Genomic DNA, 25,276 nt, shown 5'->3' on the forward strand with positions numbered 1-25,276 from the left:
CCTGACCCCAAACTGCCCCATTTTGGGAGATTATGCTGACTACTGACTGTGATACCTCCCTGCCTACAAAGGGATACTTCCACCACGTTCAAACCCTTGCTAGTGGAGCAAATCAGTGGTTTGGATCCATGGAAGAGGATTCCCAAATTAAGCTGCCTGAAAAACATTAGCAAACATGATCTAAGGCAGCAGGAAAAACCAAGTATGTTATTATATCGTAAGAAAGCCCCAAAAAATACTTGTACTGCAAGGATAACAAAGCAGAACAAAGTACGGCAGAAAAAGCTTTACATGAAAGGATAAGGAAAATTAGATGGGTAAGCAAATATTAATGACAAGGTTTCTTGCCTTCTCCTACAGCAGATTAAATTCAACCATAGTTTATGTTTTTAAAGGGTAGTTGAGCAAAGATCAATAAATTCAGAGTAAGGAAATAAATTTGAGTGTAGGCTGTTGTTTTTAACTACTATTATGGGAAGGCAAAGGAAAAGAACATAAAGAAAAGGAAGAGCCTTTAAGACAAGAAGAAAGACTTGAATAACAAGGTTATGAGCAGAACAATCATTTGCAAACAAGCATAATTGGAAATACTACTTCCACAAAGCAGTAGAGGCAAAACGCACAAGAATATTGTACTGTAATGGTCAAAATTAGAAAAGGAGGTAATCTAGCAATTTGATAGAAGAGACAGATACAAGCAGGCCATGAGGCACACAGAGGATTCAACCTGAGGAGAAAGCCAGACAGAAAAAGAAAACCCCAAATGTTGAAAAACTGTGTATATCGTGTAAAGAACATGTAATAATAAGAAGCAAGGAAAAACTGAACAACCTGAGTTGCTAATATTAAGCCACTATCAGGAAAGTTAATTTGTTCAAACTTACTCAACTAATACATGTTTGTTTTTCAACACTGTTGATTCAAAAATATGGAATTATGGAGCTGAATGGAACCAAAAAGCCATTGAGTGATCCAGTGCCTGCTGTCACAATGCAGGGCCATCTGCTGATCAATCCAAATCACAGGGGCACACGGTCTCATAATCACAGAGCAGACACACTGCATAATGGATGCCAACCAAGCAGAGAGTTTTAGAAGGTTCAGAGAAGTGAATCACACTACATGGTATAAGAGAAGGCAAAAATATGCTCAGTGACATTATGAAAAGGAAGGGAACCATTAAGGGAAGGGGATAAGAAGGTTTTGGATACCAGCCTCCAAGACTAATGATGGTTAAGATGATAGCAAGCTGAGAATGGGCTAGGTCCAATTTGTTCAGCCGTCAACAACTTGCAGGTTTTAAAGCAGTAAATTGGAGTAGTGAGTGGAGTTATTTACTGTGGCTTGAATCTAATAGGACGACAATATAACCATGGCAAATAAAAATTGGCTAAAGCTAAGAGAAGGAAAAGAGAATGGGCAGAAAACCAGAAGCCCCTCTATGCATGTTACTTGGACTGAAAAAAGAACAAGAAAACCCAAACCACTTGGGTTCAAACCTCTAACTTTTCTGAACATAAAAAAATGCATGACTAAATATGTATCGAATGGATCAGTGAAGGGATCAGAAAATGATAGTCATCACAATGCTGCTTTATCACAGGTTGGGTGCTGCGCATTCTAACAGGTACATTATGTTTGTAGTATATATATTCCAACAGCAGACCTAGGTCCCCACGCTTATTGACAAAGATGCTACCATTATACAGTCTTCTTGTCAGTTTCGTCATTGGCTACTGAAGTCTCTCTCCAGAGGGCCTAGAGAAAGATGGCATTCTACAGAAGGAATAGATGAGTATGGATAGTGGGAGAGATAGAATACAATACACTGACAAATTGCCTCTTATTCATACAGGCACAAAAATGACAGAAAATAATCTGAACAGAACTGTAACAAATTAGCCTTGCCTATCATTAGACAATGAAGACTTCACACACCCATCCTTCAAGAATGGAGAACGTATCTACAAGTTCATCTGTTATCCTTATGAATATTCCACCTGGTAAAGTTACTGGCACCTCTCTAATGCTGTCCTCACAATGCTATCCTCACAATTACTAGCACCAGTTTTGAACATGCTGTGGAAGTAATCCACCCTTTTACCACCAAGGTTCCATGTAGAAAAATCAAAATGTCTTAAAACTTAAGCGATAATTAGTCCATGTGAAGAGGTCTTGAATGCCTCCCTCAGAGAGTGCCAATAAAGGTAGACCTGTTGGATTATAGGAATATGGTATAGTGGTTAGAGGGCTGTACCTGGATCCCAAGCATTCTGCTTGGCTTTGGACAATTCATTATAGTTCAGTGGAGCCTACCTCAAAAGATTGCAAGGCTAAAACAGAATAAGAAGGGTAGGATCTAGATCAGGGGTCAGCAAACTTTTTCAGCAAGGGGCTGGTCCACTGTCCCTGAGACCTTGTGGGGGGCCAGACTATATTGGGGGAGGGAATAATAATAATATGCCCCACAAATAATATAATAATAATATGCCCCACAAATAACCCAGAGATGCATTTTAAATAAAAGCACACGTTTTACTCGTGTAAAAACACCAGGCAGGCCCCACAAATAACCCAGAGATGCATTTTAAATAAAAGGGCACATTCTACTCATGTAAAAACATCTGATTCCCGGACCGTCCGTGGGCCGGATTGGAAGGCAATTGGGCTGAATCTGGCCCCCGGGCCTTAGTTTGCCTAACCATGATCTAGATGAAATAAACAGCAGGATGCAGGCATATTTCTCATGAAGGATGGATAAGCAGTGTGGGTTGTTAAAGCAAGCACAAGTGGTATAATGATGGGATGGAACTGGGGTGGGGGGCACAAAGTAGATGAAGAAAGATAAAAAAAATGGCAAGGATACAGCATTGTGGAGTATTTCAAAATATACAGGCACTGCTGCAGAGAGCGAGGCAAAGGACATACTCTTACAGAGGATGCAGCTGTCAGTGTGGCTACCAGCCACAATAGCTATGTTCTGCCTCTGCTGTTGCCTCTGCCAGCTGCTTGGGATCACAAGAGAGAAGCACACGGCTGCAATCACTGGCCCCTGTGAGAACAGGATGCCGGACTAGATGGGCCTTTGACCTTATGGATATTAAATTAAGCAGATGGGGATGGGTTAGGAGAAAAGGCACTTTTTGAGTGTGTCTGGCAGTGTGCAACAAGGCTGTGCACAGTTTAGCAAGAAGGCTAAAGCTTAGGAAGGCTGCTTATGAAATGTTCCCTAAGAGGTGACTTGGAAAGAGACATTTCAACAACAGGGTTCCTACAGGGCAAAGGGGAAGGCATGTAGCTCAGTGGCAAAGCATCTGCCTTGCATGCAGAAGGCTCCTGATTCTATCCATTGCATCTTCCAGTAGGACCGGGAGAGTATCTTTGCCTGGAACTCTGGCAAAGCCACTGCCAGTCAAGTGTAGACAATTCTCTGCCGGATGAGCCAATGGTCTGACTCAGTGAATAAGGCAGCTTCCTATGCTCCTAAGAAACACCACACCACAACCCAAAGGGTCCACGTATGCAGCAATGGGTCAACGAAAGTTCATACGGACTCAAGGAAAGGAGAACTGCAGAGAGACCAAGGCAGCAAAAACAAGAGTTGAGACAGGCATCCGTTTAGCGATTCGAGCGGGGGAGGAATTGCTTATGCTCATTCCTCCTACCAGTTGGTAAAGAAACACTTGAAAACAAGCAGCTGCAGGAGGGATGCATTTGCAAGACTGCTTTTGATTCTGTTCCCTTCTCCTTAACGTGCGCTGTCCGTTTCGCCTCTCCTTTGCTTCGGGCACTTTTAAAGGCTGCCCCCCCCCCAACCCATATTATTTATAAATTAATGCCAGGGTCAGAATGGTCGTGACTGGAGGGTGGCAGCAGCGGCAGAGACAATCCAACTGCTAGATTATGACACACCGGGGTTGCAACCGGAGAGCCCTTTCCGAGCAGGCGTGGGTGACAGTAGATGATGGGGCTTAGGAGGCTTCTTCCCCCCCCCCCTGAAAAAAAAAACCAACCCAAAACCAAAATCCTATTCCGTTTCGGTTGCATAAGTTTATGCCAACCTAGTCCAGAATCTCCAGGAAGAAAAGGAGGAGAAATGAGGGGGTTGAGGATGTAACCAAAAAAATAAAAAAAATCTGGATAAATATAAACATGCCAAGGTGTAAACTGGGAAAAGGGGGGGGGGGTGAAGAATTGACGCAAATGGGAAGGGGATGGAAGAGAAGCGCGGGCAGGGCAAGACTAAGAACCTGGAATAAAATAAAATAAAAGGTGGAGGAGCTTCTATTTGGGGTGCTGTTAAGGACGGGGGGCGGGGGGTGTTCCTGCCCTCGCCTCCCCTCCTGACTCACCTGAGAGGCGGCGCTCCCGCAGCAGCCCATGGCGGGCTCGGGGCTGGGTCTCTGCCGCGGGCTCCCGGCATCCAAGCGCCGCGATTCCCCGGCCGCCCGCCCGGCCCCAGGGCGACGGCGACGGCGGCGGCAGGGGGAGCGGCGGCAAGGCGGCGGGGAGAGGGCGGAGGAGGGAGCGGGAGAGAGGCGGGGGGGGGGAGCTGGGCTGCTGGCTCCTCCGCCGCCTGCCGCCGCCCCGAGGGCTCGCCCGCCCGCCCGCCCGCTTGTCCGCAGCGGCGCCCCGGAGGATCCCTTCGCCGAGGCGGCTCCTTAGCTCCTCAGCATCCCTCCTCCTCCTCTTCCTCCTTCTCCTCCTCCTCCTCCTCCTCCCGCATCCCGGCGGCAGCGTCGCGCGGCGCTCCTGGGGGCGGGGCTTGGCGCGAGCGAGGAGGGAGGGAGGGGGGAGGGAGGAGGGAGGAGGGAGAAGCAGCAGCAGCAGCAGCAGCAGCAACCCAACAGCAGGCGGCCGCCTTCGCCAGCCAACCAAACCAACCAATCAATCAGGCAGCAGCCCCGCGACCTAGAAACAGCCCCGGAACTCTCCGCCCCGGGGATGCGGGGGAGAGCCGAGCCCAATGGCGAAGAGGCACAAGAGCGCTTACTGCGGGCAACGGGAAGGGCTATACTATAGCGCCGCAATGGAACGTTCTGAAGAGCGGGCGGATGGCGAGCGCGGCGGGGGTGTCCCGTCCGCTAAACGTGCCCGGCTCACTTCCGGCGTATCATTATTGCTTGCTTTCTCTTTTTTCTCTCCTTTTCTTCTCTTTCGCTTGGCGCACCTCCTGCTTTTTTCTGTTTCCTTTTTGCAGGAGGGGGAAAGAGTGGAGCGAAGTATTTAGCAGCGCGCTGGCTCGGGACAACAACGGTTGTTGTTGCTGCTGCTGCTGCTGCTGCTTTCATCTCCTGATATAATGCCTGCGTGACCTTGGGAAAGCGCCTTGCATTTCCCTATACCCTTCGGTTGCGTGGTGACCTTTGCGTCTCTCCTATGGCGGACGGGTTGGGAAAGGAGCAGGGGAGCGAGAGGGAAACCGGGGTGGGTGGACGCAGAGGCACAGCTCCTCAGAACCCAGTGATTTTTAAGGGGGGGCGGTAGGGAAGTCAAGTTGCTCATTTTTAATTCGAAAGGCAGCGATCGTGGTTTTAAAGCTAAAAACACAGTGGGCAAGGATCGTGGTTATTTTAAGTCAACGGAGAGCAATCGTGGTATTAAAGCTGTAACAGATCGGCTATCCTTTTGTGGGGCGGGGGGAGGAACAGGGGTGTTCTCGTCACAATTATTGCCAAGACAGCTTTAAGTTTATTCCAAACTCAAAGAGCAGAGAGTTTGCACCTTCGGAGAGGTTTAAAATGAATGCACACCATGCATTTAAAGCACATTGCTTCCCCTCCCCCCTCACAAGAATCCTGAAAACTGTCATTTACCCTTCACAGAGTGACAGGTCCCAGCTGCCTTAACAAACTATACTTCCTAGGGTTCCGTGGGGAGGATGTCATGTGCTTTACATGTACGATGTATATACTTAACTGGGTTTACATGTTTAAATTGTCACTGTTTCGGTGCATGTGTGCACGCATGAAGCAGCTTTGTGGATTTCTCAGCAAATATCCAGATCACCACTCTCCACCTGCTGAAAAATCTTAGAAAAAGTGGATTGCATTTACAATGAGAAACAATTTGGGCACATACAATATTTTAAAAGACCACAAACCTATTGTGAGGGTCAACCCATGTTGACTCCAAAGCATGAAAACGGGTAATGAGAAATCTTCTCTGTATAACATTTCCCCCTACAGGGTGTCAAACATGAGGGAAAAGCAATTCTGAAATTACAAATGCTCATATCTTCACCTGCATTATCCTTGCCTTTCTACATGAATCCCAAAGCCATGCTTTCGTTGATTAAGCAGTATGTAACTCTGACTAAATAAATACAGCACCAGAATTCTTATCAAACACAGATTTAAAATCTGAACCAGAGAAAACTTACAAAGTTTTCTTTCCCTACCCACCATCCACTACCCTTCCCCTTAAAGCTCTTTTTGACTGAGCAGCGGCAGCACATGATAGGCATTGTTTCAAAATAGATTAAGGGTGGGGGAAAGCCCCACTGAACACAGTGAGACTTACTTCTGAGCAAATATGTATAAGATTGCTCTGCAAGTGAGAGGCATAATAGTCAAGATTAGACTGTATGAGAATAAGCCATTTGGGCACATCTACACAACAAGCTTAGGACATCCCTACACATGTCAACTCAGAAGGAAGTCTCGTTGAATTCACTGGGACTTATTCTCAAGTAAGTGGACACGGAACAGCAGCCTCAATAATCATTTGCTCTGTCTAATGAATCCTATAAACTTGTACTGTATTGTGAGAAAAGCTAAGGAGCATTAACAGAATTCTCAGCACTCACACCAAACAGCAGTTCCCAGTATCCTTTAGGGAAAGCCATGAGAGTAAATATGTTATATAAATGGCACTGCATTTATAGTGCAGAAAGAAGTATGAGATCATTCACAATGTAATAAATAATTATCTCTCTTTTTTATTACTGTAAGCCACCAAGCCATAAACAACTCAGAAACTGACAAATGTCTCCTTAACGTCCAACACCCTTCTGAAAAGGCATTTACTGTATATTTAGCATCTGGTAATATGCAAATTTATATAGATCTGTTGATTGCCTTGTAGCTGATTAATTGATCAACTAATTAAAACATTCTTTAATTGATTGACAGCTCTAGTAAATAGTCTTCTTGTGACAGACACCTTAGAAATTGACTCTAAATTGGTAGAAGCCTATAAAAATGCAGCTCACGATAAATCTCTCTCAGGGATCCTGCATTCTCTGAGCCTGTCGCCGGGCAAAGCAGTCTGTAGGGCATCATGAGGGAATCCTAGACATGTTTACTAAGCAGTAAGTTCCACCATAGTCAGTGGAGTTTACTCCCTACTAGGGCTGTGTGATATCTGGTTTTCATCATCACAATATATCACCAGCTAAATATCATGGTATCTCGTTATATCACAATATATATCTGCAGTGACGGAGGGCCTCTCTGGGCCTCCCTGTGGTGGCAGAGGGGCCTGCCATACCTTCCTGCAGCAGCGGAGGCTCCCTGTGGTGGCAGAGGGTGTGGTGTGCTCTCATCATCTGAAAGCTTTACAGGGTGGGGTGGATCCTCAGGACTTTATCACTATTTGGTGAACTTCCACAACACATATGAACAAACAATCACTTTGTCTCAAGTATCCATGCAAGTATGACTTAACTTGTTGGAACTCGTGAAATCCTTTCTTTTGGTGCAGGCTGGTGAGCAATATCTTGCCTCTGTCTGCTCTGGCAGGATCTATACACAGGAAAAAACCCCACTATAAATAAGTCATAAATTAAATTGTTATAACAAAAGAGGGGGAAAACTATGTAAAATCGCATAGGCAAAGTTTTGTACTCTACAGCACCTGGTGTCGCATGTTTATAACATAGTTATACCATTGTAACATGGCTAATGTAGCTGAGTCATCTGTCTTTGACAACACTCGTTTTACCTGGTTCTTAACCCTCACACTCTTGTCTTCTTCAATAGCACTGTGGAGGAAGAACACAGGTTTCTCTCTTTATTTCTATGCTGTATCCTTACATTTTGTATACGTACAGTGTATTAATAGAAATAAAGAAACAACAGAAGCAAACAACTGAAGGCTGGAACTGGAATACTAATGAGGCAGGCACTACTACTCAAGAATCAATGTGGTGTGAGAGGTTAGAGTGCCAGACTAGGAACCCTTTGAGGCCAGGGTTCAAATTTTCAGCTTATTGGATGACTTTTGGCCAGCCACTGTCCTTCAGCCCAGCCTATCCTGCAGGATTATTGTGAAGATCAGATGGAGAGGGGAGAACCACATACACCACCCTGAGCGACTTGAAGGAAACGTGGTGTGTAATAGTAATGGTAAAGTTAAAGGGACCCCTGACCATTAAGTCCGGTTGCGGACGACTCTGGGGTGGCACTCATCTCGCTTTATTGGTTGAGGGAGCTGGCGTACAGCTTCCGGGTCATGTGGCCAGCATGACTAAGCTGCTTCTGGCGAACCAGAGCAACACATGGAAACGTCGTTTACCTTCCTGCCGGAGTGGTACCTATTTATCTACTTGCACTTTGACATGCCTTCGAACTGCTAGGTTGGCAGGAGCAGGGACCAAGCAATGGACCGATCGGCAAGGACCCTAGGCTCTGTGGTTTAGACCACAGCGCCACCTGCGTCCCCCAAATGTGATAATAAACTTAATGAAATAAAGACCTCAGTAGGGTTCTGGACAGCACCCTCTTTCTCTCAGAATTCCTGCAGGTTCTCTGAAGCACCGGATCCCTCCCCGATAGCCGCTTCTTGCTGCTGGTTAGCTCAGGAGATATTCCATGGCCTGTGAGTTCACAGTCTGAATACAGGACAAGTCGTTAACCTGGCTCAGTGGCAGGATAACTCAGTCAAACTTACCCGAAACGCACTATCAGAATGAGAAGACAAGACTTGTATTATTATAGCCATTCTATAAATACAGACCAATCGGAAGCGCAGAGAAGCCAGATGACAGGATGATAGAATAATTTTGCAGTCATCCTAAATAGAACAGATTTGCATGTGAGGAATGAATCATGATGGGAGAAGAATCCTTAGATGCTAATAGCAAGTGCCTTCACCTCTTTGGAATTAGCCCTGACACCTTTTCAGGAGATACAGAGCTTCTCCTCCTCTTAAAACCTAGGTGCTCATAACACTGTCAACAGAAGGTATGCAACTGAAGTGTCTTGCCCTCTGTGTGATGCTAATACACTGGTAGCACAAATATCGCTATTATGGCGTGGTTAAGTAGTGATATTTTTTTGCTAAAATTAGGACGTTGCCATTGGCTTTCACTTACCCTAATCTGATCTGCCTAAAGATCAGTGGTTTTATCCTTTCCCATTGGTTTTCGCTTGCCACTAAATAACTGGTTAGATTTCACCGGGTCCAGAGATGATGTGCCAACAAGCCAGAGAGACCCAACTCTGGAATGATATAAAGTACCTTTCATGTTTGATAAGCATTGTATATGTGGGCAGGAGAAAGGATCTCACCCTCCTACTGTACTCTCAACAACTTCCCAACTATTTTTATTCAAGAAAGCAGAATATGGTGAACAGGTGGCAGGGGAGGCAGCAAAGTCCTCATATATTTTGTGCTATATCTTGAATAATAGTCTGAAGACAGGCAACAACTTATTTATTAAAGTATCTAATGCAAATGGTGTGGTATTAAACAGATCAACCTATAAATGTAAAGGGACCCCTGACCATTAGGTCCAGTCGTGGCTGACTCTTGGGTTGCGGCGCTCATCTCGCTTTATTGGCCGAGGGAGCCGGCGTACAGCTTCCAGGTCATGTGGCCAGCATGACTAAGCCGCTTCTGGCGAGCTAGAACAGCGCATGGAAACACCGTTTACCTTCCCGCCAGAGCGGTACCTATTTATCTACTTGCACTTTGACGTGTTTCGAACTGCTAGGTTGGCAGGAGCAGGGGCCGAGCAACGGGAGCTCACCCGGGATTCGAACTGCTGACCTTCTGATCGGCAAGCCCTAGGCTCTGTGGTTTAGAGCACAGTGCCACCCATGTCCCATTAATCAACCTATAGCTCCCATTTAAAAATAAATAAATAGCGAGAGGCATAGGCGTAGCCAGGATTTTTGTTAGGGGGGCAGGCTTTTGGGGGGGCAGAACCTCAGCTATGTATTTTTATTGATTTAAGGGGGGCAGCTGCCCCTCCCTGCCCCCTGTTGGCTATGCCCATGGTGAGACGTGCACTTCTGAAAGCCATGGAACCTAGTCTATGCCCCGTTATTAGTTGGCTTCAGTTCTTGTTTTTATTATGTACAGTATTTTGTGTTCTCATTTTGTATATTTATGTTGTGAACTTCCCTGTGATCTCTGGATGAAGGACATTTTTATGACCTCCTTATCTGATGAGATCCTTGGAGCAATAGAGACGCTTGGAAGAGTCAGAATGACAGCAGGAAAAATCCCTTTATTTTGTCATGACAAAAATGGTACAGACACGCTTTGCCCGATGTCTGCCCCCGAATTCTGAGCAAGCCAGCTTTTTATACCTTTGCAGAATACAATACCACCTGATTTCTTGTAAACCACCTGATTTCTGGGAAATCAAAAATTATAGTAAGTTCCTATTACCATGTAAGGACTTGGCCTCCCTCCCTCCTTCCTGCAATCTCCCTCCTCCCTGCCATTTCCCACATCACCACGGCCATGTGCATTCCTGAGTTTGCTTATCTCTTTACAACCTTCAGTAATAAATATTTGAGCCTGTTTCATCAATGCCATCCTTGTTCTTCTGGCTGGTGTAGAAACCTCCCCCCTTGTGATAATATAGAACAATATTTTAATGGCCCTTCATGGAGGAAGGACAGTATACAAATCCAAAAAATAATATAAAATAAAAAGTCTTGTGTTTAAATTTAGGTTTTTAAGCTGAGGTTTAGTTTGCTAAGTTCTGGCTTTGTGTAAGAGCTGAGCCGTAATAGGGAGCAGTATGTGGTGAGTCAGGACCAGAGCTTTTTTTCTAGGAGTATTTTTACTGTAACAACTTCATGGTGAATACCGGCACCATTTCTCATTTCCCCCCCCCAAAAAACAGAAGAAGCACGGGCCAATACCCAGGAGCCACAGGTAAACCAGTAGTCAGGGACAAAGAGCAAGTGAAAACTAAAGAGCTGAGCAGAAAGCAGGCACAAGGAGCAATCAAATAACAATTGAAGGATACAAGGGACGCAGGTGGTGCTGTGGTCTAAACCAATGAGCCTCTTGGGCTTGTCGATCAGAAGGTCGGCTGTTCAAATCCCCACAATGGGGTGAGCTCCTGTTGCTCTGTCCCAGCTCCTGCCAACCTAGCAGCTCAAAAGCACACCAGTGCAAGTAGATAAATAGGTACCACTGTGCGGGAAGGTAAATGGTGTTTCCATGTGCTCTGGTTTCCGTCACAGTGTCCCAATGCACCTAAGACCAGTGGGTGAGGCATTCCAGGAAGCAGAGCCTAGTTCACTAGCTGGCCAGGTGGGGAAGGACGCATGTGATTCCTCAGCTGGGGCACCTGCCTCATCAGGCACAGAAGCTGCAATCAACAGACACAGTAGAAGAATGCAGCAGAGCTGAGGCATTGTGTCTATTCAACTGCCCATGTTGAGGGACCTCACCTGGGATTCTCCTCAGACCTTCATGGGTTTCTACTTCGAGATTGACTCTGGTCTGTATCCTGACTGCTGAACTCCCATACTGGCATACTTGGACTGACCCTGGACTGCGTTTCCTGATCTTTGAACTTGGCTTGTATGGATTGGCTTTTGGACTAGGAACTTTGCCTTGGCACGCTGTCTGCCAGGTAGGCCAGGGGATCAGGACACTTGAAAAGATAAAATACAACAAATAAAGCCTATTTAAAAATGGGGTGTGTGTGTAAAACTATGAACAATACAATTACATAAAAAGCATGTTCAGTAAAATATGAATAAGGACAAGTCCTATCCACCCTGCTAAAAGATGAGCACAGTCATAGGAGGCAATAGTAATAACTTTATTTATATTGTGCCCATCTGACTGGGTTGCCCAGCCACTCTTGGCTGCCTTCAGATGTCTTTATTGCCAAAGGCAATAAAACAAAGAAGCCTTCGCCTGGTGCCTAAAGACCGACAAGAATGGCACCAGGCATGTCTCCCACCACACCATAAAGGCCTGTTCTCATGTGGGCACCCTCTGCACCTGTCTTGGGTTGGGCTCCTGGAGAAGGGCCTCTGATGAAGACCACAAGGTCTGGGCTGGTTCATATAGGGAGAAATAACCTCCATGTTCAATTGCCTGGTCACTTCAGTGCTAAGCCTGAGCCCCTGCCAACGTACCAACTACCCAAAGCTTCTCCACATGTCTCCATGCGGAGTCTGAGGCTCAAAACTAAGTTATGTCCCTTAGGGACACTTATGTGGAAGGAAATCCAACTGAACAGAGTACAAGATGCTCTCCATGTCACACATGAGGGGCAGGACTTGGGAAGTTAACACACCTCCTCTGGCTCTTAGAACAATTTCTCTGCCCCTTGTTGTTGTTGTTTAGCCGTTTAGTCGTGTCCGACTCTTCATGACCCCATGGACCAGAGCCCTGCCCCTTAGCAAGTCCTGATAAGATGCTTCTCTCTGTTACTTGTCTCCTTCTACTTCCACAGCATTCCCGTTTCATCAATTTGGGCTTCACTTAGCCCCTCCAAAGGCCTCAGCTAGCAGGAGAGAGACACATCTTTATATGTGGTTCATTTGGAACAGGCCACTAAACATTTGTCACTGCCTATCATCCTGACATATTGAATCTAAGGCACCAGGAACTATATACATATACATAAACACACACACATCTTCTTCAGAGCAGCTCCTTGTGAAAGTCAAACTCATGCCAGATAGTGACAGGATAGCTGCCTTATTTTAATTTATTTGCTGTTGCTTAATTTACTTGGCTTGCATGCACAGCCAGGAAAACGCCATTTGTTTCGGCGAGGTGAAGAAAAGTTCCGTGCGACCCAAATGAGCTGCTGAAAACGGAACACAATCTTTCTTGCGCAGACAGTATCATCATAATACATTATTAGCCATTGTGATCTTCTATCATTCCACTCTGGGAGAATTATGGCTGTGGCACTGAGGATGTAAGGCTACAGGCTGAGCACTGCTTGCTACAAATCTCTCGCAAAGCTCTTGCAATAAATCTCCAAGAGAAAAGTCATTTAAAGAAAGGAGCGGGGGGGGGGGGAGAGAGAGGATGACACTAAGGGGAGCTGTCATTTGTTTTCTTAGGGAAGAGGGGACAAGCAGCTGTGAAGGGACACGACGTACTCTTAACTTCGCAGAAGGTGGCAGCATTCATCACGGCAAAAGCAACGTTCTCAGTGGAGGGCAAGCATGGAGGGGAAGCAATATCCAGCCCCCTTGCCCACAGACCTGTGAAATAAATGGCTCTTCTTGATAAAATCATTTCTCTTCCTTTTATTAGCTACACAGGAGACCACGAGTGATTTGGCCATTTCCGACGCTGAGAACCTGTGTGCGCACACCTTGATGGAATTCACCCCGCAAAGAATCGTCCGCCGTTCCCTTGTTGGCGTGCCTGCTCACCAAAAACGATAGCAGTGGCTTTTGTGGGGCTAAAACAGAATTATGTCGGCGGAAGAAGAAGAAGAAGAGGAGGAGGAGGAGGAGGAGGAGGAGGAGGAGGAGGAGGAGTTTGGATTTGATATCCCGCTTTATCACTACCCTAAGGAGTCTCAAAGCGGCTAACATTCTCCTTTCCCTTCCACCCCCACAACAAACACTCTGTGAGGTGAGTGGGGCTGAGTGACTTCAGAGAAGTGTGACTGGCCCAAGGTCACCCAGCAGCTGCAGGTGGAGGAGCGGGGAAGCAAACCTGGTTCACCAGATTACGAGACTACCGCTCTTAACCACTACACCACACTGGCTCTCATAGGTTTGGAAGCCTATAAGAGATTCCTCAACAAAAAGGTAAGCAATTATACTCGAGCCACATCCTACACAAAGCTGTCAGATCAGTATTATTTACCTGAACTTAAGAAGAGCTCTGCTGGATCAGCCCAAAGGCCTGCATTCCATTCTCACTGTGAGCAAGCAGATTCCTATGAGAAGTCCACCAGTACCTGCTCCCAATTCTGCCAGCTGGAATTGAGGCAGACTGCCTCGGGTGCTGAAGGGCAAAGGGAGCCTTCTGAAGTCCTACCCTCCCATTTTATTTATTTTCATTCATTTATTAAAATCCTAAGATCACAGCATAAAAATGCAAGATAAAAACACAAAATACATAATAGAAACAAACAATAAAGCCCACCACAACAAACACATTTAAAATGACATAGGATGTTAATCAGCCCAAGACCTGGTTGAAGAGGAATGTTTTTGCCTGGTACCTAAAGGTGTATAATGAAGGTGAGCCAGGTGAGCCTCTTTGGGGAGATTATTCATCATCAACAATTTTTTAAAATTTATATGCCACCTATCTGGAAATGTAGGGGACAGAACGTGAGATTGAAAAACAGTTAGGAACTGAGAGAAACTGAAATTCTCATATTCTCTCATCCCTGTAGACATATGATTCTAGGTCTTCAGTATGACCCATTGGCTAGGCTCCCGTTACTCTCAGGTGCTAGGACAAAGTGGATAAAAAGTGCTACCTATGAAGCAGACATGAATGCCCTTCAACAGGCTGAAGCCCACATAACTGATAAGCTGCTCAGCAGGAACACCTAATCCCAAAGCCAGTAATTCCTAAACAGTGTGTTGGGATGTCCGAGTACGCCATCCGAGAACTGTTAGAGTGTCTCAGGAATTAAAGGCCACAGGTGAAAGGTGCAACTTTCGCACTGCATGTCAGCATGGTTCATTACCCTGGAAGGAGAAGCCCCATCAGGAAGAAAACATCTGGAGAGAGAAAACATCTGGAGAGTATTGGGGAGGCAGTATGGGTGAAGTTTGGCACCCTCTTGATCCAGCCCATATTGTGCTGGTGCCATTTATCCCCTTTATCCCCTGCCCTATCAAAATGTGCAGTGAGATGATTCTGACACACAGGTCTATCACCTGTCACATCTGCTTTGCCCCTTATAAGCATAAGATAAATTGTTCCTGAAAGCCCAGAGCTTTCCTGTATCCCTTCCCCCCTCCGCCTCAAGAAGCATAAGTCCTGATTGTTTTGTGAACATCCCCTCCCTGCTGCCCTGCTCTATCAATTCTTGCTTGTATTAGATATCAATCCAATGGACATGAGTAAACACAGTTGCCTGCTTGATGCTTGCATAGTCTGCTCAGCCTTGGTTGGTGCTGTGGTCTAAACCGCTAAGCCTCTTGGGCTTGCTGATCGGAAGGTCAGTGGTTCGAATCTGCACGACAGGGTGAGCTCCAGTTGCTCTGTATCAGCTCTTGCCAACCTAACCGTTTGAAAGCACACCAGTGCAAGTAGATAAATAGGTACCGCTGCAGTGAAAAGGTAAGCAACGTTTCTGTGCGCTCTGGTTTCCGTCATGGTGCCCCACATTGAACCAGAAGCGGTTTAGTCCTGCTGGCCACATGACAAGCTGTCTGTAGACAAACACTGTCTTCCTTGGCCTGAAGTAAGATGAGTACTGCAACCCCATAGTCGTCTTTGACTGAACTTAACTGTACAGGGGTCCTTTACCTTTTTACCTTTCAGCCTCAGTCATTTTGTGGGTGCGTAACCCACGCAGAGAGGGATGTGGGTGGCACTGTGGGTTAAACCACAGAGCCTAGGACTTGCTGATCAGAAGGTTGACGGTTCGAATACCCGCAAAGGGGTGAGCTTCCATTGCTTGGTCCCTGCTTCTGCCCACCTAGCAGTTCGAAAGCATGTCAAAGTGCAAGTAGATAAATAGGTACCGCTCTGTCGGGAAGGTAAACTGTGTTTCCGTGCGCTGCTCTGGTTCGCCAGAAGCGTCTTAGTCATGCTGGCCACATGACCCGGAAGCTGTACGCTGGCTCCCTCGGCCAATAAAGCAAGATGAGCGCCGCAACCCCAGAGTCGGTCACGACTGGACCTAATGGTCAGGGGTCCCTTTACCTTTAACCCACCCAGATATCTTCTCCACTCCTGTCTGCAGCATTCGACGAAATGTCCAACAAAGTACAGGCATAACATCTTTGAGATAAATCGCTTTGCAACAGTCAAGCTGTCAGGAAGTCCATGAAGCTAATGCTTTGTCTTAGAACTTTTGCCCGTACTTCTGGGATACTTATATCGGGCACTGTGTCAGCTGAACAAGGGGGAGAAACAGTTCATCTGCATTTCCAGTGTTGGGAAACAAAGATCAATGACTCTATCCAAAAAAAGTACCTTAGAAAGAGGCATCATGCTAGCTTCTAACGCTACATGTGGTGTTATTGGACTCCAGCTTTCAAATTTGCAGATGACACCAAACTAGGGCTTGTGGAGGGAATACCCTCTTGCTGTTCAGTTATGGAACGAAAGAATATTATGTTCAGAAGTGGCTGGTTGTTCCTAGATCACAGGAATATTTTTTTGGAAGGGGTTCAGCCTCCAGCAGCACTCACAGATGGGGAAAGTAGACCACGCACACATTCAGCAAAAATAGGCCACGAGATTGTTTGGGGCATAGCCTCCAGGATTTGTTTATTATGTCCATGATGGAGTGAACAACTTGTGAAGCTGTTGTTGAGTTACTCTTCAGCCCTAGGGTGATTTCTCAGACTAGCATCTGCCTCTTGACAACACATTGCTAGGACACATACAGGCAACATGGAGGCCACCCCTGCAAGTCATCAGGCTTCTTAGACTGTGGACATGTTGCCATTTTCTTGGGCTCTGCGGGTGGCGCTGTGGGTTAAACTACAGAGCCTAGGGCTTGCCGATCAGAAGGTCAGCGGTTCGAATCCCCGCAACGGGGTGAGCTCCCCTTGCTCGGTCCCCGCTCCTGCCAACCTAGGAGTTTGAAAGCACGTCAAAGTGAAGTAGATAAATAGGTACTGCTCTGGCGGGAAGGTAAACGGTGTTTCCGTGCGCTGCTCTGGTTCGCCAGAAGTGGCTTAGTCATGCTGGCCACATGACCCGGAAGCTGTACGCCGGCTCCCTCGGCCAGTAAAGTGAGATGAGTGCCGCAACCCCAGAGTCAGCCACGACCGGACCTAATGGTCAGGGGTCCCTTTACCTTTACACATGACTGTAGCCACAATTCATCACATCCTGTCACTTTTTGAGAAGTACTGCCAATAAATTTTCCCTCAAACCAGCTTCCATCTGATTTGAAAACGTCAGTTGCAGTTAAGCCAGTGTTTCCCAAACTCGGGTCCCCCACTGTTGTTAGACTACAACTCCCATCATCCCTAGCTAGCAGGACCAGTGGTCAGGGATGATGGGAGTTGTAGTCCAACAGCAGCTGGGAATCATCTAGTCCAGTGTTGGCCAAACTTGGGTCTCCAACTGTTTTGGGACTACAGTTCCCATCAACCCCGACCACTGGTCCTGTTAGCTAGGGATGATGGGAGTTGTAGTCCAAAAACAGCTGGAGACCCAAGTTTGGCCAACAGTGATCTAGTCCAATGCAGGAATCTTTCACCCGATGTGGGGCTCAAACCCACAGCTCTAAGATTTAAGAGTCTCATGCTCTACTGAGTGCCCAGATGAGAAGTGGAGCTGAAGGTCTTGCGGGTGGGGTGGGGATGACAAATCAAGTTATTCATACTGGGTGACGACATCCTTGTCCTCTCTCTGCTGTGTACAGCAAAGTAATAATGCGAGTTGAAATGTGGGGGGGGGGGGAGAGAGAATGACCTCACTGTGTTTCAAGTCACTAATGTGTACATAGCCTCCACCCCCAAATAGTAGAGAGAGAGAAATATATGTGTGTAAAAAACAAGAGGTTATGTGCTTGTCACTTGAAAGGGGGCACTGAAGAACCATTGCCCAAGCAGAAGGCTCTGATTCCTGGAAGATTATCTCACTTGCTCCCTAGCCCCCTGGTCTTGACAATTTATTAAAGTGCCAGTGAAGTCATCCTAGCTGAGCACTAGATGAAAAGGACATCATCTGCAGCCAATGGCAATTTATGCCTGCCTCTCTTTTGGCTCCCACACCAGTGCTGCGAACGTATTTAGTATTGTCTTGTGTGCATTTCGAAGACTCCCATGGGGGGAACGAGCGCTAAGGTGGAGAGGCCACAGCTGTGCCTGCTGTTAAAGGGAGACAGAGACTATTGTGCCACTTTGAGATCTTTCTCGAAACCAAAAATGCTGAGGTTAAAATGATTTGTTTCTGCAATCATGCCTTTGGCAGAATTCCAAGCGGAGAGTGGCTGGGAGCGCGAAGCCGTTCCTTTCATTCGGCTAAGAGCTTCTGTGGATTGATGGTCTGCAGAGCAGCGTTGACGTAGGAGACCATTTAAACATAAATAAGAAGTTTGGGGGGGTTTTGGTGTGTGCAGTGATATCTAGTGCACCGATATCAAATGGGCCGGTGGCTTAAAAAGATTATAACAGGGCACAGCCCAGACGTTGTGGAGAGATGCAGAAAGGGTGTGCGAGAAAAAGAGTTGTAGAAACCGTTAAGAAGAGTTTGGATTTGATATCCCGCTTTATCACTACCTGAAGGAGTCTCAAAGCGGCTAACATTCTCCTTTCCCTTCCTCCCCCACAACAAACACTCTGTGAGGTGAGTGAGGCTGAGAGACTTCAGAGAAGTGTGACTAGCCCAAGGTCACCCAGCAGCTGGATGTGGAGGAGCGGGGAAGCGAACCCGGTTCACCAGATTACAGGTCCACCGCACTTAACCACTACACCACACTGGCTCCTTAAGTTTTGTTGGGTTGGAATGTACTTTAATATATAAGCAGGGGAGCCAACCCGCTAGATCGGTGTTTCCCAAACTTGGGTCTCCAGTGGTTTTTGGACTACAACTCCCATCATCCTTGGCTAGCAGGACCAGTGGTAAGGAATGATAGGAACTGTAGTCCAAAAACAGCTGGCGACCCAAGTTTGGGAAACCCTGATCTAGATGTTGTTGGACTCCAAGTATTTATGGGACCACCTCTCCTGGTATGCTCCACAGAGGACCTTAAGGTCCATGAATAACCATAGTTTAGAGGTCCCGGGCCCTAAGGAAGTCAGACTACCATATTTTTCGCTCTATAAGACGCACAAGATCACAAGACGCACCTAGTTTTTGGAGAAGGAAAGCAAGAAAAGCAATATTCTGAATCTCAGAAGCCAGAAGAGCAAGAGGAATCGCTGCACAGTGAAAGCAGCAATCCCTCTTGCTGTTCTGGCTTCTGGGATAGCTGCGCAGCCTGCATTCGCTCCATAAGATGCACACACATTTCCCCTTACTTTTTAGGAGGGAAAAAGTGAGTCTTATAGAGCAAAAAATACGGTATCCTCTACCAGGGCCAGGGCCTTTTCAGTGATGGCTCCGACCTGGTGGAATGCTCTGTCCCATGAGACTAGGGCCCTTTAGGATTTAACCTCCTTCTGTCAGGCCTGTAAGACAGAGCTATTCTGCCTGGCCTTTAATTTGAATTCAGCCTGATCTTTTATTTCCCTTCTCTTCCCTCCCACTCCCCCTTTATGAAGATTACCCACTCTGGGACCCCACAGCTAATTCTCCCCCGGCCTCCTCGCTGGCCCAAGTAGGACTAATTCAGCCAGCTAGCCCTGATGACTATCTAATGCTTATTAGATGGATTTCCCCCAAACTGATTTCTCAACTTTGAATTTTATTGTTATTCATGTTTTTATAATGTATTTTATGCTGCTACTTCTACAATTAAGTGTTTTAGATTTGTTGTTAGCTGCCCTGAGTCTGGTTTTCTGAACGGGGAAGGCGGGGTATAAATACATTATTATTATCATAGCTGTCAAGTGTCCCTTATTTGAATGGACAGTCCCTTATTCCAGCGCCATGTCCTGCTGCTGTCCCTTATTGATGGATGTCCCTTAAATGTCCCTTAAATTTCAAAGGAAGCAGCTCCTCTCCCTCCCTCCCTGCCGGCCAGGGAGGAGGGAGGCTCCAACTGTGTTGCTTGGCTGTGTTGCTCACCCAATAAGAAGTCTAAGAATGACTGGGGGGGTGGAGCTTGCATGCCTTGTGTGTGGCTAGTTAATACAAGCTGAGGAGGTTTTTGAATGCTGGACGCCATTTTGTTGCACATGCTGCTGCAAACTTTGCAGTGCAAAGCCAGGCCGGGGAGCCATCTTAAAAGTTGAGGCTGCATAGGCCTTGTAGTGCATGTGATTCAGATTCTATTCAGCTGAACCTCTGGTTACAAAGTTGGTGTTCTCGAAGCTACCAGCATGAGTTTGACCAGACTGCAAGAGGACAGGAAGACTGGAGTGCCTGGAACAGGTGAGGCTGCAGGTCCCTTATTTTGGCGGCTGGTCCCTTATTTTCAAGGCTGCTGGTCCCTTTTTTTCAAATCTGTAAGTTGACAGCTATGATGATGATGATGATGATTAATCTCTTTACCATTGGTCATTCTAGCTGGTGCTGATGGAGTCCAGGAGACTCCACCCTAGGAGACTAGGGTTCAAATCATTCACACAACCATGAAGCTCTGGGACCGATCACTACCTGTTGTCAGGATAACCTGAAGCAGAGGATAAAATGGGGAGAAGGAGAATTATGCATACCATCTTCAGCTCCTTGGGGGAAAGGTGGGATATAAATGTGAGAAATAAATTAAATCAATAAATAAATCTGAGAGCAGTCATCCACCTGGCTCACTATTGTCTACACTGACTTCAAGCAGCTCCCAGTATTCTGGACAGGATCCCCTCACCCCATCATGAGATACAGTGGTACCTCAGGTTACATACGCTTCAGGTTACAGATCCGCTAACCGAGAAATAGTGCTTCAGGTTAAGAACTTTGCTTCAGGATGAGGACAGAAATCATACTCTGGCGGCGTGGCAGCAGTAGCAGCAGGAGGCCCCATTAGCTAAAGTGGTGCTTCAGGTTAAGAACAGTTTCAGGTTAAGTACAGACCTCCGGAATGAATTAAGTACTTAACCTGAGGTACCACTGTACTAGGAACTGAACTTCAGACTTTTTGCTTGTGAAACATCCACTTTACCACTGATGTATTGCCCTTCACCATGCATTCAAAACACACAGCCTCCCTCAAAGAATCCTAGACACTGTAGTTTGCTATGGCTGCTGAAAACTGAAGCTCCATGAGGGGTGAGCTAAGGTTCCTAGGATTCTTTGGGGGACAAACCATGTCCTTTAAATGTACCGTATTTTCCCATGTATAAGACGAGGTTTTTTTATTATTAAAAAATGCTAAAAATTGTGGGTCATCTTATACACGGATAGTGCAGAGGTCGGATGGGCAATTGGAGGCTGCCATGAGCAGAAGATTGGGTGGGTGATTGGCGGCTGTGGCAGGGTCTGCTGTCGATTGGCTGTTGCGGCAATTGGGCGGGTGATTGGCAGCTGCTGGCAACCCCCCTCCCAAAAAAGCTCAACAAGTCTGAGCATTCCCCCCAAAAAAGCTTATCTATCTGCGCAATCTCCCTCCATTTCCTCCCAAAAAAATAGATGTCTTATACACGGAGGAGTGTTATCCATGGAAAAATACGGTATGCTGTGGCTGTGATCCTGAGAGTACCTATATAATATATGGTATTTTAAAGAACGCAGGCTATATAATCAGCACATCCTGAGTGCACAACTGGGGGCGGGGTGGAACAGTGTGCCACAGGCCTTTGAAACTTGTTTTCTGTGGTTTGTAAAAAGAAAGAATAATTTTGCTTTCAGGGAACTCTCTCACTAAGTATTACTCCTCCCCCTTCATCGACAGCGTGTTTATTAAAAAGTGTGCCAACTTTTGGCTTCAGGCAATTTTGTCTCTTATAAAAAAATAAAAAAAAAAGGAAAAGGGAGGAAAGTAGCCATATACATACACAACATAGCAGCTGTTCTCCCAAAAAGAAAGGATAATTAGACACAGCTCAGATCAAAACTCAGCCAATAATGCTGTCAGCTATAACTCTTCTGCTGCTCTAGATTGCGGCTTTGATAACTCTATCCACATTTCCCCTCTAGGTGCTGTAGGTAGCTGTGGAGGAAACCAAAGAGGAGACAGCAAAGCAAGAGTGGAAGGTTTGCTAAACACAGAACTACACCATTCTGGAATGCCTCTCCCTACATGAACCTACCTGAGCCCTTAGATGTTCATGTGAGGCTCTTCTCCAGCACATAACTGTCAACTTACAGATTTGAAAATAAGGGACCAGCAGCCTTGAAAATAAGGGACTAGCAGCCAAAATAAGGGATTTTAGTCAACCAGCTGAAATACGAAGTTAAAAGGGACCATATAATTTTGGAGAGCAGCGCTGGGTTTTAGCCCTTTGTTTCCAGAGGTTGCTGCTCAAGACACCAGTCGATGAAACACTGCAATTAAATAACTACAAGCAGCAACCACTTTTCGTGCAAAACGAAGTCCAAGCTACAAAGATGCTGCTGCAGTTCTGTATCTTTTCTCTCGTGCTCCATCTGCAGCTCTCAGTTCCATCAGGTGGGGTGGGAGGAAGGGGGGGGGGAATAGCACCCGAAGTAAACCTGCAGATCAGACCATCTATGCTAGTCTACTACAAATCTATGGGAGAAGCACTTGCGGTCCTTCCCTTGTAGCCCTTGCAACACCTGCCCGCGCCTCCGCCTCTGCCGCCTCCTCTTCCTCCTCTCTGAACTTCTTTCTCTAAGGTTGCCCTTGCTCTCCTCTCAAGGCTCCTCAGCAATTCATAGCCCATGCCAGGCTGCCCATCTCATCCAGGTCCTTCGGCGGCACAGCCGCAGTATGGCCTAGTGGGAGCGGGGGCGGGGGCGACGGGCAGAGGGAAGGCCCCAGGCAGAGACGCTCAGTTCAGCGGCCGCGAGGAGGATGGCGGCAGAAGGGCTCGAGGCTCCTGCCAGTCCTGGCGGGGAGGGGCTCCCGGGGGCCGAGGCTGGTGAGAGGAGGCTGGAGGGCAGCGGGCCGGGCAGCCAAGCAACACAGTTGGAGCCTCCCTCCTCCCTGGCCGGCAGGGAGGAAGGGAGAAGAGCTGCTTCCTTTGAAACCTGGGAAATTTAAGGGACATCCATCAATAAGGGACAGCAGCGGGACATGGCGCTGGGATAAAGGACTGTCCCTCCAAATAAGGGACGCTTGACAGCTATGCTCCAGCATCCCCATCTGAGAAAGGCTTGGAAGGTAGGGAGAGGGCCTTTTCAAGTGTGGCTCCCCATCTGTGGAATATTCTCCTTTGCAACGTCCACTTGGTACCTTTGCTAACATATTTCAGGAGCCTTTCTGCATGCTGGAAATGTAAGCAGATAGATGGGCCATTCTTCCATATGTGACGGACAGGGTGGATAAAAATCAATGATTTTTTAAAATTTAAATCGGATTTTTTAAAATTTAAATCGGATTTTTAAAATAAAATGCTTTTGGAGAAAAAATCTTTCTAAATATAGTTTTCTATTTAAGTTACATTACAGCCCAAAGGCTATTCATCAGGAAATAAGGATTTAGTTTAAGTTTTTCATGTGTGCTAAAACTCAGTCCAAGGTTTTTGTTTTTTTTAAAAAAAAATGTTTAACCACATCAGTTAACAAACATGGATACATATGCTATAATGTTATTGTTTTAGTTAAATAAATTGTTTAAATTGTTATTAAGGAAATGATTATTTTTCTCCTTCCAATAAAGGACAGCAGATATGAACAGTTAACTTATTAAACCTCACAATAATTTCGTAATTATCTATGTATTTCTAAAAGTATAACCAAATCAGTAATTTTTGATATAACTGTAAATACTACTCTGAAAAATTATTATTCCAAAAATGAAACCTTCATCTGATTGTAAATATAAAGATTGTGCCAGCAAGAATGATTCCTTCTGTAAAAAAAGGATTTAAATCAAGTCTTACTGACTAGTGATTTAAATCGTGGTTTGAATTGATTTGATTTAAATCAAATCCACTCTGGTGGTGGACATGCAAAAAACCTAAAGGCTTTGGGGAAATGATATATAATGTAATGAAGAACATCCCACTTTTCCTTAGGATGTCCCTATTTTCACTGGAGAAAAGTTGGAGGGTATGGAGTTATGCGATGCACTGAGCCAAGGAGATAAGTAACTATACAACCTTTAGAAGACATCTGAAGGCAGCCCTGTATAGAAAAGTTTTGATTAATGCTTAATGTTTTATTATGTTTTTATATATGTTGGAAGCCACCCTGAGCGGCTGGGGCAACCCAGTCAGATGGGCAGGGTCTGAACAGTAAAGTTATTATTTTATTAATTATTATTGAATAGAGCATCCCTGTTTTCATCAGAGAAATGTTGGCGGGTATGGCTTGGAGAGGGCCGTGCGCAGCAAAAGCCCTGGCAACCAGGAACTGAGGGAGCTGGAGGAAACTTCTTGCCAAATCCAGTTCCACATCACTGCCCTACATTTTGTAGTTCAGCAGAGTTTAGGCCATTTATGAATATGTGGGGAATCTTTAAGCGTAGAGGTGGGGAAACCTACGCCTGGGTTAATGCAGCACTGGCCAGCTGCACTGACCATCACGATGATCAGATACTTCTGTTTCAAGAAGAAATGTCAATCAACATTTGATGATCTCTTTCTACCGGTCCACAATAGAAAGTGTCCTTTCATACTGCATCACGGTGTGGTACGCTGGTTTGACATCAACTGATAGGAAGTGCCTACAGAGGGTGGTGAATACAGCACAAGATATTATGGGCTGTCCCGTGAATCCGCTGGATGAAATAGCGGAAGAATGTTGCCTCAGGAGAGTGAGGAAAATTCTCAGGGATGATTCACACCCCAGCCAGCACTTTCTTGATCTCTTGCCCTCAGGCAGAAGATATAGAAGCATGATTAGTTGCACCAACAGGGTAAAGAACAGCTTCTATCTGTGGGCTGTTAGGCTGCTGAATGAAAATATAACAACAGGGCAACTGACTTCTGGGTTTGGTAGGTGTGTGTCAGTAAATGAGAGGAATTAAGACTTAAAAGAGCTGAGTGGGGGGTGCTCGTGTAATCTCACTGCATACAAGTTGTACAAGGGACAACAAAATATTTCAAAATATCAATAGAATGGCAGATGGGGAGGGGGGCATTGATTTAGGTTTTTGGGGAGGCAGTGCATGCTAATTTTAAAGCAGGCACCGCTGCCTTTCGCATGCCTGACGCCACTCTGTTCTTCAGACAGTGGTCTGGGAGCCAGTCTGTTTGAAAAAAGCGCTTGAAGTTCATTATTGTTCTAG

At 46.1% G+C, this 25,276-nt stretch overlaps 1 protein-coding gene and 2 long non-coding RNA genes across 10 annotated transcripts in view; all 3 read right to left on the bottom strand.

Annotated features, from left to right (window-relative positions):
• SLC44A1 (solute carrier family 44 member 1) overlaps positions 1–4,511 on the bottom strand; it is an 89,745-nt gene extending 85,234 nt beyond the window's left edge. The window contains exon 1 of one of the 2 annotated variants that reach the window (XM_081845079.1): positions 4,353–4,510. In XM_081845079.1, the coding sequence (XP_081701205.1) occupies positions 4,353–4,382 (30 nt within the window). In that variant the 5' untranslated portion in view covers positions 4,383–4,510. Of the gene's footprint in view, positions 1–4,352 lie in introns of both variants that reach the window. The other variant, XM_081845078.1, reaches the window with a different exon arrangement.
• LOC309332588 overlaps positions 1–25,276 on the bottom strand; it is a 165,594-nt gene that overhangs the window by 89,193 nt on the left and 51,125 nt on the right. The window lies entirely within an intron of this gene.
• On the bottom strand, positions 6,816–21,118 carry LOC309332544. 7 transcript variants are annotated; one of them, XR_014152147.1, is made up of 8 exons: positions 21,032–21,118; positions 20,479–20,599; positions 13,425–13,616; positions 11,640–11,845; positions 9,317–9,443; positions 8,698–9,015; positions 7,889–7,984; positions 6,816–7,745 (listed from the first exon to the last, which is right to left on the bottom strand). It is a non-coding gene; the product is annotated as an uncharacterized lncRNA (long non-coding RNA). The 7 variants fall into 7 exon arrangements; XR_014152150.1 differs by lacking the exon at positions 6,816–7,745 and having other exon boundaries at positions 7,755–7,984; positions 8,698–8,833; XR_014152151.1 differs by lacking the exon at positions 6,816–7,745 and having other exon boundaries at positions 7,755–7,984; positions 8,698–8,902.

Source organism: Podarcis erhardii (assembly GCF_964252035.2).
Source record: "Podarcis erhardii genome assembly, chromosome: 17".
NCBI lineage: Eukaryota > Metazoa > Chordata > Lepidosauria > Squamata > Lacertidae > Podarcis > Podarcis erhardii.